At 50.9% G+C, this 13,929-nt stretch overlaps 1 protein-coding gene across 3 annotated transcripts in view; it reads left to right on the top strand.

Moving 5' to 3' along the window:
- Positions 1-11,965, top strand: part of FPGT (fucose-1-phosphate guanylyltransferase) — a 94,349-nt gene extending 82,384 nt beyond the window's left edge. Inside the window, exons 2-3 of one of the 3 annotated variants that reach the window (XM_088470775.1) lie at positions 5,463-5,562; positions 9,785-11,965. In XM_088470775.1, coding sequence (XP_088326901.1) covers positions 5,496-5,562; positions 9,785-11,208 — 1,491 coding nt within the window. In that variant the 5' untranslated portion in view covers positions 5,463-5,495 and the 3' untranslated portion in view covers positions 11,209-11,965. The remainder of the gene's footprint in view (positions 1-5,462; positions 5,563-9,784) is intronic. The other 2 variants (XM_088470773.1, XM_088470774.1) reach the window with 2 other exon arrangements.
- The last annotated feature ends 1,964 nt before the right edge of the window (positions 11,966-13,929 follow it).

The raw sequence follows: 13,929 nt of genomic DNA, 5'->3' as shown, positions 1-13,929 counted from the left end.
GGAGCGTTAGGGTTAGGCACTGAGGGGGAGCGTTAGGGTTAGGCACTGAGGGGTTGCGTGAGGGTTAGGCACTGAGGGGGAGGGTTAGGGTTAGGCACTGAGGGGGAGGGTTAGGGTTAGGCACTAGGGGGGAGGGTTAGGCACTGAGGGGGAGGGTTAGGGTTAGGCACTGAGGGGGAAGGTTAGGGTTAGGCACTGAGGGGGAGCATTAGGGTTAGGCATTAGGGGGGAGGGTTAGGCACTAGGGGGGAGGGTTAGGCACTGAGGGGGAGGGTTAGGGTTAGGCACTGAGGGGGAAGGTTAGGGTTAGGCATTAGGGGGGAGGGTTAGGCACTGAGGGGGAGCATTAGGGTTAGGCACTAGGGGGAGGATTAGGCACTGGGAGGGTTAGGGTTAGGCACCAGGGGGAGGGTTAGGCCCTGAGTGGGAGTGTTAGGGTTAGGCACTAGGGGTAGGGTTAGGCACTGAGGGGGAGCGTTATAGTTGGGCACTAGGGGGAGGATTAGGCACTGAGGAGGAGCGTTAGGGTTAGGCACTAGGGGGAGGATTAGGCACTGGGGGGGGTGTTAGGGTTAGGCACTAGGGGTAGGGTTAGGGTTAGGCACCAGGGGTAGGGTTAGGCACCAGGGGTAGGGTTAGGCACTAGGGGGAGGATTAGGCACTAGTTGTAGGGTTAGGCACTGAGGGGGAGCGTTAGGGTTAGGCACTAGGGCGGAGCTTTTGGCACTGAGGGTGAGCGTTAGGGTTAGACACTGAGGGGGAGAGTTAGGGTTAGGCACTGAGTGGGAGGGTTAGGGTTAGGCACTGTAGGGGAAGGTTAGGGTTAGGCACTGAGGGGGAGCGTTAGGGTTAGGCATTAGGGGGGAGGGTTAGGCACTGATGGGGAGGGTTAGGCACTGAGGGGGAGGGTTAGGCACTGAGGGGGAGGGTTAGGCACTAGGGGGGAGGGTTAGGCACTGAGGGGGAGGGTTAGGGTTAGGCACTGTAGGGGAAGGTTAGGGTTAGGCACTGAGGGGGAGCGTTAGGGTTAGGCATTAGGGGGGAGGGTTAGGCACTGATGGGGAGGGTTAGGCACTGAGGGGGAGGGTTAGGCACTGAGGGGGAGGGTTAGGCACTAGGGGGGAGGGTTAGGCACTGAGGGTTAGGGTTAGGCACTGAGGGGGAGGGTTAGGGCTAGGCACTAGGGGGGAGGGTTAGGCACTGAGGGGGAGGGTTAGGGTTAGGCACTGAGGGGGAAGGTTAGGGTTAGGCACTGAGGGGGAGCGTTAGGGTTAGGCTTTAGGGGGGAGGGTTAGCCACTGAGGGGGAGGGTTAGGGTTAGGCACTAGGGGGGAGGGTTAGGCACTGATGGGGAGGGTTAGGCACTGAGGGGGAAGGTTAGGGTTAGGCACTGAGGGGGAGCGTTAGGGTTAGGCGTTAGGGGGGAGGGTTAGGCACTGAGGGGGAGCGTTAGGGTTAGGCACTAGGGGGAGGATTAGGCACTGCGGGGGAGGGTTAGGGTTATGCACCAGGGGGAGGGTTAGGCACTGTGGGGGAGCGTTAGGGTTAGGCACCAGGGGGAGGGTTAGGCACTGAGGGGGAGCGTTAGGGTTAGGCACTAGGGGAGGGTTAGGCACTGAGGGGGAGGGTTAGGGTTAGGCACTAGGGGTAGGGTTAGGGTTAGGCACCAGGGGTAGGGTTAGGCACCAGGGGTAGGGTTAGGCACCTGGGGTAGGGTTAGGCACCTGGGGTAGGGTTAGGCACTAGGGGGAGGATTAGGCACTAGGGGAAGGGTTAGGCACTGAGGGGGAGCGTTTGGGTTAGGCACTAGGGGGAGGGTTAGGGTTAGGCACTAGGGAGGAGGGTTAGGCACTGAGGGGGAGCGATAGGGTTAGGCACTAGGGGGGAGCGTTTGGCACTGAGGGGGAGCGTTTGGCACTGAGGGGGAGCGTTACGGTTAGACACTGAGGGGGAGAGTTAGGGTTAGGCACTGATTGGGAGGGTTAGGCACTGAGGGGGAGGGTTAGGGTTAGGCACTGAGGGGGAGCGTTAGGGTTAGGCACTGAGGGGGAGCGTTAGGGTTAGACACTGAAGGGGTGCGTGAGGGTTAGGCACTGAGGGGGAGGGTTAGGCACTGAGGGGGAGGGTTAGGGTTAGGCACTGAGGGGGAGGGTTAGGGTTAGGCCCTAGGGGGGAGGGTTAGGCACTGAGGGGGAGGGTTAGGGTTAGGCACTGAGGGGGAAGGTTAGGGTTAGGCACTGAGGGGGAGCATTAGGGTTAGGCACTAGGGGGGAGGGTTAGGCACTAGGGGGGAGGGTTAGGCACTGAGGGGGAGGGTTAGGGTTAGGCACTGAGGGGGAAGGTTAGGGTTAGGCATTAGGGGGGAGGGTTAGGCACTGAGGGGGAGCATTAGGGTTAGGCACCAGGGCGGAGCTTTTGGCACTGAGGGGGAGCGTTAGGGTTAGACACTGAGGGGGAGAGTTAGGGTTAGGCACTGAGTGGGAGGGTTAGGGTTAGGCACTGAGGGGGAGGGTTATGGTTAGGCACTAGGGTGGAGGGTTAGGCACTGAGGGGGAGGGTTAGGGTTAGGCACTGAGGGGGAAGGTTAGGGTTAGGCACTGAGGGGGAGCGTTAGGGTTAGGCACTAGGGGGGAGGGTTAGGCACTGCGGGGGAGGGTTAGGCACTGAGGGGGAGGGTTAGGCACTGAGGGGGAGGGTTAGGCACTAGGGGGGAGGGTTAGGCACTGAGGGTTAGGGTTAGGCACTGAGGGGGAGGGTTAGGGCTAGGCACTAGGGGGGAGGGTTAGGCACTGAGGGGGAGGGTTAGGCACTGAGGGGGAAGGTTAGGGTTAGGCACTGAGGGGGAGCGTTAGGGTTAGGCACTGAGGGGGAGGGTTAGGGTTAGGCACTAGGGGGGAGGGTTAGGCACTAGGGGGGAGAGTTAGGCACTGAGGGGGAGGGTTAGGCACTGAGGGGGAAGGTTAGGGTTAGGCACTGAGGGGGAGCGTTAGGGTTAGGGGGGAGGGTTAGGCACTGAGGGGGAGCGTTAGGGTTAGGCACTAGGGGGACGATTAGGCACTGCGGGGGAGGGTTAGGGTTATGCACCAGGGGGAGGGTTAGGCACTGAGGGGGAGCGTTAGGGTTAGGCACCAGGGGGAGGGTTAGGCACTGAGGGGGAGCGTTAGGGTTAGGCACTAGGGGAGGGTTAGGCACTGAGGGGGAGGGTTAGGGTTGGGCACTAGGGGGAGGATTAGGCACTGAGGGGGAGTGTTAGGGTTAGGCACTAGGGGGAGGATTAGGCACTGGGGGGGGAGGGTTTGGGTTAGGCACTAGGGGTAGGGTTAGGGTTAGGCACCAGCGGTAGGGTTAGGCACCAGGGGTAGGGTTAGGCACTAGGGGGAGGATTAGGCACTAGGGGTAGGGTTAGGCACTGAGGGGGAGCGTTAGGGTTAGGCACTAGGGGGAGTGTTAGGGTTAGGCACTAGGGAGGAGGGTTAGGCACTAGGGGGAGGGTTAGGGTTAGGCATTAGGGGGGAGGGTTAGGCACTGAGGGGGAGCGTTAGGGTTAGGCACTAGGGGGAGTGTTAGGGTTAGGCACTAGGGAGGAGGGTTAGGCACTAGGGGGAGGGTTAGGGTTAGGCACTAGGGGGAGGGTAAGGCACTGAGGGGGAGCGTTAGGGTTAGGCACTAGGGGGGAGCGTTTGGCACTGAGGGGGAGCGTTACGGTTAGACACTGGGGGGGAGAGTTAGGGTTAGGCACTGAGTGGGAGGGTTAGGCACTGAGGGGGTGCGTGAGGGTTAGGCACTGAGGGGGAGCGTTAGGGTTAGGCACTGAGGGGGTGCGTGAGGGTTAGGCACTGAGGGGGAGGGTTAGGCACTGAGAGGGAGGGTTAGGGTTAGGCACTGAGGGGGAGGGTTAGGGTTAGGCACTAGGGGGGAGGGTTAGGGTTAGGCACTGAGGGGGAAGGTTAGGGTTAGGCACTGAGGGGGAGCATTAGGGTTAGGCATTAGGGGGAAGGGTTAGGCACTAGGGGGGAGGGTTAGGCACTGAGGGGAAGGGTTAGGGTTAGGCACTGAGGGGGAAGGTTAGGGTTAGGCATTAGGGGGGAGGGTTAGGCACTGAGGGGGAGCATTAGGGTTAGGCACCAGGGGGAGGATTAGGCACTGGGGGGGAGGGTTAGGCACCAGGGGTAGGGTTAGGCCCTGAGGGGGAGTGTTAGGGTTAGGCACTAGGGGTAGGGTTAGGCACTGAGGGGGAGCGTTATCGTTGGGCACTAGGGGGAGGATTAGGCACTGAGGAGGAGCGTTAGGGTTAGGCACTAGGGGGAGGATTAGGCACTGGGTGGGGGGTTAGGGTTAGGCACTAGGGGTAGGGTTAGGGTTAGGTACCAGGGGTAGGGTTAGGCACCAGGGGTAGGGTTAGGCACCAGGGGTAGGGTTAGGCACTAGGGGGAGGATTAGGCACTAGTTGTAGGGTTAGGCACTGAGGGGAAGCGTTAGGGTTAGGCACTAGGGGGGAGGGTTAGGCACTAGGGGGAGGGTAAGGCACTGAGGGGGAGAGTTAGGGTTAGGCACTGAGTAGGAGGGTTAGGGTTAGGCACTGAGGGGGAGGGTTAGGGTTAGGCACTGAGGGGGAGGTTTAGGGTTAGGCACTGAGGGGGAGGGTTAGGCACTGAGGGGGAGGGTTAGGGTTAGGCACTAGGGGTGACGGTTAGGCACTGAGGGGGAGGGTTAGGGTTAGGCACTGAGGTGGAGGGTTAGGGTTAGGCACTAGTGGGGAGGGTTAGGCACTGAGGGGGAGGGTTAGGGTTAGGCACTGAGGGGGAAGGTTAGGGTTAGGCACTGAGGGGGAGCGTTAGGGTTAGGCATTAGGGGGAGGGTTAGGCACTGAGGGGGAGGGTTAGGCATCCCCAACTCCGGCGATTAGTTCAACCCACACAATGGCTGCGCACTATGTGCGAGTGCGACTGGTACATAGGTCCAACCAATATAGTCAATGGCTTCATTGGTTCTTAATGTTTCATATTAAATTTAAAAAAATACAGCTTTAGATGTATATTATGTTACTGGTCGTTGCATCTCACCCAGGAATCTGCAGACCAAGCGGCAGATTGGTAAGCCACTACGCACTTACCAATGTGTCTGTGCTGACATCACAACTGGGCAGACATTTAAATTTGTCCGTCCGGCTGAGATGTCAGTCACCAGTGGTCCCTGCAGCAAGTGTACGGGCGGTCGGCTGGTCGCCCATGCATACAAACAGATGTGCCGATATATCTGTAAGATATCTCGGCATTGGCTTTGCAGCAGAGCAGATGCGATATATCTTGGCGTTAAGTAGTGGAATAAGAACCATCGGGCATCCCTGCGAGCGGTTATTCAGGGTTGCCCAGGCACAAATGCATGTTTCACCTTAACAAATAAGAAAACTGAACCGACTGCTGTTAAAATGGGTAAAAAACAATAAGTATTTTATTCACTAGCGCTGAGAGCGGCGAGTCTGAAGCGGAATCAGTATGATTTACTGCACGGCCGGCGGTTCACATCCCGACAGCGGAAGCCCGGCTGTAAAGATCCCGACAGGTAAGTATTTTTTCTATTTCCTAACGTAACCTCCCCCCCTAACCCTAAACTCTCCCTTTCCCGCAGCCTAACACAGTCTCCCGGGGTGGTGCCGAACCCTAACTTCCCCCAAGGGGTGCATAACCCTAACCCCCCCCCCTTCCCCTAGCCTAACTCTAACCTCCAAAGGGGGTGCCTAAATCTAAGCCCCCGGGAGGCCCTAACCTACATCCCCCCCCCCCCCTCCCCCCCCACCGCGTGGCTGACCTTCGATCGGTAAGCTGTGTGTCGGGCTCCCGGCGTGGGTCTAGTGACTGGCGTCGGGATTTCGACACCTGTCATTAGACACCTGCCGGGATTAGACAGTCGGGATGCAGACGGTCGGCATTTAGACAGTCTGCATCCCGACTGCATACCGTCTGAAGCAAAGGTTGGAACATTTTACATTGGTAAAACAACATTCTACACATTTTAGCTCATATGAAGCAAAAGTAAGCTACATAATCAGAATTTTTATTATAATGGGATTAATATACACTTGCTGTAACTTATTAGGATTTCTAGTAAATATATTCGAAATCACCAAGGGTTCTTCTAACAGATGATACTAATGTATGTACTAACTCCTGTAAATAATTTTTGTATAAATGTTGAATTCTGATGTCATCGCTTTAGTGTTTACTAGGAAAATTTCAATATTATAGGGAGTGACGCAAATTGTTTCGGATAATAGACATCACCTCCAATATCATTTACCCGTATAAAAGCTAAAGGGCGCCAGTCCCATGCGCACAAAGGGCACAAGTCCACTGCCCATGTACTGTCATACTGACCTCAAGACTCCAAAGTGAGTGCAGTTTGTTTTTGTTTTTTTTTAATTCTGCAATGGAGTTACATAAAGTGACATCACTTCTATCCAATTATGAGTGATGACATCAATACTCACCAAATAGAAGAATGTATGAGTAGTGGACAATAAATGGAAATATATGGGTAAATTGTGGGCACCAAGAATGTCGGAAGCAGGTGCTTCCACACAGGGGCGCATGTCCACATTGCCTAATATGGCCGCAAGAGAGAAGACGCCATTGACTCAGGAAGAGGGTCAATTGTTGGTGGAGCTCAGTAACCAAGAGAACTCCACTTCCTAATGTTCTAAGAAAGAAAAACCTCGTCAGTGCTCTTAAATAGATACAACAGTGTTGTGATAGCCGTGCATCAATTTGAAGTGAAGAGGTAAATTAGGCGACTGTCTGTGGTCCAATTGAGAGCAAATTTCAACATGTGGTGCTAGCAGCCCTCTCGGTCAGGAATTGGGAACTCCATAGTGGATATTGGCAGTCACTTTGCAGAACATAAACTGCCCACCTTATCTGGCTATGTATGTTTGTTGGCCGAGATTCTAGGTAATAGTCTACCGAGCATTGGCGGAAGGTGATGAGGTCACTCAAATCATCTTCACCATGTTCCTGACAAGTCTGTAAGTGCACATGTGGTTCCAAATTACAGATCTCCACAGCTCTAAGTGCTTGTTTCCAGTAGTGACGAATTCTGGAGCTTCTGATCACCTTTCTTAGTTTGGGTGTAGTCTTTCTCTTAGAAGACAAGGTCAGTGTTAATCATTAAAGGGTGCTGAGTGGCCAACTCCATCCCATGTTTCAGAATTTCTCCCTTGATGGGAGGAGTGTCTTCCAGGATGACTATGGCCCTATCCATAGACCATCATGGTCATCTAGTGATTTGATGGGCATAACTAATGTTATCCATATGTCAGGAACAGGTCTGAACCCACATGAGCATTTAAACCTAGGAGCTAGGATGAAAGTGTAGGAGCCAGACCCCCCTTCCCCCGGGGCATTACTGAGCACCTACGCCCCAGGCAACCAACCCCCATGGCCACACCACTAACTGGGTACCCCAGGTAAACCACCCTCCCACAGCCACATTATTGAGCAGCTAACCCGCTTTGCCAGGCTACCAACCCCCAGAAAGACCACCCCTCCGCAGCCAAAAAAAGCCCGGGCAAGCAAAACCACCGCCGGCAGTGGCCGAACTAGAGAATGCAAGAATATGCTAAGTGCACCCCTATGCAGGTCCCCCTATCCAGTGCCCCCAGTAGTAGTCCCCACTATGCATTGCCCTTAGTAGCGCCCCCCTACACAGTGCCCTAGTAACACCCCCACCTTATACAGTGCCCAAGTAGCGGCCACACACCCCCGTACAGTGCCCCCAGTAGCGGCCACCCACCCTATCCAGTGCCCCCAGTAGTGGCCACCCACCCTATCCAGTGCCCCCAGCAGTGGTCCCCCTATGTGGTGCCCCCAGAAGTGGTCCCCCTTATGAATTGCCCCCAGTAGTGGTCCTCCCTATACAGTGCCCCCAATAGCAACCAAATCTGGTCGCCATGGCGACCTGGCCCCCGGGTTCTGTTGAGACCTGATTTAAAGTATATTCTGGAACTGTGCCTGAGACAGATTCCTACCACCATCAACCGGCGCCCGTGAGTGACTTCTCGTGGTGCATAGACCTGCATAGACCTCTTGCAGAATTAAAGACGTTGGTAGACTCCGTACCACACATTATATACAGGCCGTACTGACCACATGTGGTCACCCATCATCCAATTAAGGACTTTAAATTTATGTTTCCATTTTGTTGTTTACCAACTGTGTTATCTTTACCGGCTTTTTAAATGAAATTTATGGCACTTGTGTAGTCATTTGATAGTTAAATAAGCTCATGAGCACAGAACCATCTTTGGTCACATTGTGCGATTAGATAATCGCCAGAGCGCATCGGTCTGTGGCGCGAGATGGTGCTGGTGCCATGTGTGCAGTGTATAGCTTACGTTCGTTGGGGCATCTAGCTTTGTATAGCAATGTCAGAACCCTCTGCACCCATTTCATATAGTTTTTTACTAAGTTCTTGGAATTCTTGGCTAAGCAATTGGGTCCAGACCATTGTCCAGCCTGAAAAGGGGGACTCATCAGCCCCCATATAGGTGGCGATCTTTGTCTATCTCTCTCTTATTAATGCTCCACAATGATATGATCCATCTTCCACGCACCAGATTCACCCTTATAGTAACAGCTGAGCTAATCAGTGAGCCCAGCATTCCATTTACAGTGTGTAGTGAATGTTCTAATGTACTGGTGGCACACTTAATATGGTATAATCTGAACCGAGAGCACTGTAATGTGGCACAATATGAACTGGGGCACAATTGTGTGGCAAAATATGAAAATAGGCCACTGTAATGTGACATGAACTGTTTTCACTGTATTGTGGCATACTATGATCTGGGAGCACTGTATTGTGGCATACTATGATCTGGGAGCACTGTATTGTGGCAAAATATGAATTGGGGCATTATGGTGTGACTGAATGAATTGGCATAATATAAACTTACTTCATTATGGTGTGGCATAATATGAACTTGGGGCCCTATAATGTGGCATAATATGAACTGGGGCACTGTGTGTTATAACATGAACTAGGCCACCACTATGTGGCATAAAATGACCTAGAGCGCTACTAGTGTTCACTCTAGCTCCGGTGGCAGGCAGGGCGCCGGCGCTAGAGAGGACAACTTTGTGCGCGCGACGCAGGCGTGTGCACGCCTGAAAAGGGGGCGTGGCCATGAAAAGGGGCCGTGTCTATAAGATGCGTCTCCTTTTCGTCATAATTGGGGGCGTGCCCGGCACTTACGGACACGCCGGGCAGCCCCCAAGCGCTGCAGACAGAGAATAGATGCCGGGCGCATGCACCCCGGCGTCTATTCTCCAGCGGTGACTGGGTCACCGCACATTTCTCCACCCGCGGGACACTGCGACCTGCGGGTGAAGACGGTTGAGGGCGCTTTTTGCCCTCCTTCTGGAGGATAGGGTGCTTTTTGCCCTCCAGAAGGAGGGCAGGGTGCCGCGCCCCGCTAAAACAGCCTAGCGGGAACGCTACACTACTATGGGGCATAACATTAACTAGGGCACTATGGTGGGTATAAAATGAACTACACTACCATGGTGCATAAAATTACCTAGGTCACGTCTATGGGGAATAAAATGAACAACTGTTTGTGTTTTATCTAGAAACATTGGGTAAAATCTCCTTTAAAATGTTGCTATGAGCCCCACAAAGTTCCGGCTATGCCACTGTGTCCACCGTAAACAAGGCCAAAACATTATTTCAACTCTGTGATTGAAGTATCTTTATAGCAGTAATATTTTGTTTTTTTTACTTTTTGCAGGTGGCTACAGTCAACGATTGCCAAACGCAAGTGCCTTAGGAAAGATTTTTACAGCTTTACCTTTCGGAGACCCCTTTTATCAAATGCTAGACCTAAAATTGGCTATTTATATAGACTTCCCCGTCAATATGAATCCTGGAGTGCTGGTTACTTGTGCCGATGACATAGAACTTTACTGCAGTGGTGATTTGCGGGTGACTTTTGATAGACCAGGAATTATCGCCTTAGCGCACCCATCCACTCTTGAAATAGGCACCACACATGGGGTGTTCGTGTTAGAGAAATGTGATTCCGAATATAGCGAACTGCAATACAGATCATGCAAATCTTACCTTCATAAACCCACCCCCGAGAAAATGCGCCAAACGGGGGCCGTAACGATTGACCCCAAGAAATCTAGCCCCGCGGGAAACCAGGGAGACACCCCGAGTTCCGAAGTAGTCTATACAGATAGTCTATTTTACATGTCTCACAGTACAGCCAGAGTGTTGCTGGGATTTTATCAAGAATTAGGGGTTATTAAGTGTGAAATAGACGCGTACAGGGACTTTTTGCAAGCTCTGGGCCCCGATGCAACTCCAGACTACACAGAGAACACAAACGTTACAAAAATAGAATCACAGCTAAGTGAAGTAAGGAAAGATATCTACTTTCTCCTCAGAGGAACAGATTTCACTGTAATAGTTTTAAATAACTCAAAATTCTATCACATCGGAACCTTGCAGGAATACTTGTATCATTTTACGTCTGATATTCGCCTCCAGGCAGAACTCGGATTACAGAGCAAAGTTTTTAGCATCGTTCCAGATCAAGATGAAAATTTGAATAAAAACACGTGTGTCATTCAAAGCATATTAGATGCAAAATGCAAAGTCTCACCTCATACCGTGATCGAATATTCCAAAGTGGGTCCTGATGTATCTGTGGGGGAATACTGTATTATTAGCGGCTCATGCATAAATATTAGATCCGTCATCCCAGACAAATCTTTTGTGAGTTCATTAAGTCTGATGATTGATGGGCGCGTAATGTATGCAACCATCCTATTTGGGATTGAGGACGACTTAAAAAGAAATGTGGGTTCCTCGTCGGATCTCAGCTCTCTTCAGATATTTGGCAGAAGCCTTCTTCAGTGTCTGGATCGCTGGGGAATTGAAGTTTCGCAGGAACTTTTCTCTGGCAACCAAAAGAATCTGTGGAGTGCGCGCATTTTCCCGAGTTACGCAACTCTGCAAGAATCCGTCGTGACGTCCGTGAAGATGTTAAATGCTGTGCACAGCAGTTGTGAGATGGAACTCGGGGGCGTTAAGATGCTGTCAATCGAGGAGATGTTGTCGCACAAAAACGTGGAAGAAATGTTGAATTTCCGGCATCAAATTTATAAAGAAATCCTGACTCAGAGACAATTGGAAGCATCCTATTAATAATTAAGGAGAGATCCAATTTTTATTTTATTATTTAGAATATAGCGTCCAGGCACAGATTGCACTTCTGCAGAACCTGAAAGTGTCACTGCACAATACTGTAAGCACTTGTAATTCTGTCCTTCTCTGTACAGAACTCGAGCGCAGCGAGTTCCAGGTAAAGGATTTAATGATAATACTCATTAATTACTATTAAGTCTCAGGAATAGGAAATATAGAAGGGCATTTCCGGCTGTGATAATGAATAAGATTATTTTACAATGTGATTGTGGCGCTAATTAAACCACTGTTTATTGCATAACACAGGAAACAAAAGATAAGTTAATAATAGTATTTAACTTCAAGAAAATGTTGTTTGTTATTTGTGTTAGATCAGGGATAGGTGTCCTATAGCTCTTTCGAGGGATTGGAATTACATTTGCCCTTATGTCCTCCTAGCCTCTTGCCGAAGTATGATTTGAATTGAATAAACCAATTAGAAATGTGAAATATTTTTTTTTAAACACGTTAGAACAATATGTACTTAGTTTTATATTAATGCAAAATAGTTTTTAGAGATTCAAGGGGAGATGTACTAGAGCACTGGAGAGTGATAAAGCGGATGGAGGTAAAGTACCAACCAATCAGCTCCTAATTGTCATTTTGCAAACACAGCCTGTAAAGTGACAGTTAGGAACTGATTGGTTGGTACTTTATCCCTATCCAAAGCTCAGTACATCTACCCCTCAAACCCCTCTACCTTGAAGGTTTTTTTTTTTTTTTTATGGAGCTAAGTATTAAAAAACTAATTGCAAATATCATTCCTCATGGATCCAGTTTCTCCTGAGAGCTGAGGTACTGTACACACTGTACTGACTTTAAGGAGATGTACGAAGCCTTGAAATGAGATGAAGTGGAGAAGTTACCCAAAGCAAGTAACCAGCGTCTAACGGGGCGTATACACTAGATGATAAAAGTGAACGATAATGATATAGTTCAACGATATATCGTCCAGTGTGTAGGCACTCGTGCAAACATACAGGCCAATCTGACGATATTGGCAGTAAGTGCCTGTTCAGGGATTATTGATGTTGTTATATTTTATTTATTGGGCGCTACAAGTGGTCCGCAGCGCCGTACATACAGTACAGGCTACACAGAGCATTAAATTACCATACAGTAATTCAAATATAAACAAGTAACAATTAGCAGCACAATTCTCCATACACAGTACAGCTGGGAAGGTGAAGGCTCCTAGCAGCTTACAATCTAGGGGAGACAGACAGATGACATGAGGGGGACCTGAGTACAGGAAGTATGCGAGGTAGAGATGGCTGAGGCAGGAGGGAGAGTGACCTGGTAACATGGTTATGTGGTGGACGGGTACGCTTTGGTGAACAGGTGGGTTTTCAGTGCACGTTTATAGCTCTGCAAGGTCGGGGAGAGCCTGATCGAGCGAGGGAGCTCATTCCAGTGAAGGGGGGCTGCACGGGCAAAATCTTGAATACGAGCATGAGATGAAATAACCAGGGTAGAGGAGAGGTAACAGTCATTGGCCGACCGGAGAGGACGGGAGGGAATATTTAAGGAGGAGATGAGGTTGGAGATGTAGGGAGCAGTAGAGTTAGAGATGGCCTTGTATGTGAAGGTGAGGAGTTTGAAGAGGATCCTGTAGGGGAATGGGAGCCAGTGAAGGTTTTGGCGGAGGGGAGCGGGAGAAGTAGAACGGCGGGAGAGGAAGATAAGTCTAGCTGCAGGATTGAGAACAGACTGGAGGGGAGCAAGATGGCAACGTGGGAGGACGGTGAGGAGAAGGTTGCAGTAGTCGAGACAAGAAATGATTAGTGAATGAATTATCAGTTTGGTAGCATTCTGGGAGAGGAAAGGCCTAATGCGAGCGATGTTGCGTAGCTGGAACCGACAGGATTGAGCCAGAGATTGAATGTGGGGTGTGAAGAAGAGGGTGGAGTCAAGGGTGACACCCAAGCAGCGAAGTTGGGGGAGAGGGGAGATGATGGTGTTGTCAACAGTGATGGCGAGATTGGTTGGAGTGGAGACTCTATTAGGGGTAAATGATGATGAGTTCGGTTTTGTCCATGTGAAGCTTCAGAGAGCGCTCGGACATCCAGTAAGAGCAGGCGGAGAGGCAGCTGGATACCTGAGAGAGGACAGAAGGGGAGAGTTCAGGAGAAGAGAGAGGTATAGTTGTGTGTCATCGGCATAGAGGGGGTATTGGAGGCCGAAGGACCTGATGAGTTCTCCTAGTGTAGAGGTGTACAGGAAGAAGCACAGTCTGCTGGTGTGTCCTAGTCGCAAAATCAAAAGACCATCAGAACTGTTTATTAGTAGACGAGAGAAGCGGGAGACAAATACGAAGAGGTATATTGTTCCAGGTCCTGTGAGCTCTGCTAGTTCTGGCGTCTTTTTTGCCGAAAATGTGCCTAAGTTTTAATGCGATGCGACATGCCAGCAGAATGTGCTGATTAATTTGATATGCGACACTTGTATATCTGTGTGCGACAAAGTCCCTGAATCTGTATACAAAGTGCTATAATGTAGCACTTTTTCATTCCGAGTTCCGTTGTGCTTCATATACAGACTCAGGAGCACACAGATATACAAGTGTCACATATCACATTACTCAGCGCAGTCTCCCATATACAGACTCAGGAGCACACAGATATACAAATGTCACATATCACATTACTCAGCGCAGTCTCCCATATACAGACTCAGGAGCAC

Source organism: Taudactylus pleione, unplaced genomic scaffold (genome assembly GCF_031769625.1).
Source record: "Taudactylus pleione unplaced genomic scaffold, aTauple2 ptg000103l, whole genome shotgun sequence".
Classification (NCBI taxonomy): Eukaryota; Metazoa; Chordata; class Amphibia; order Anura; family Myobatrachidae; genus Taudactylus; species Taudactylus pleione.
The sequence above is the reverse complement of the archived record's forward strand: the minus strand, read 5'-3'. Positions and strand labels throughout refer to the sequence as shown.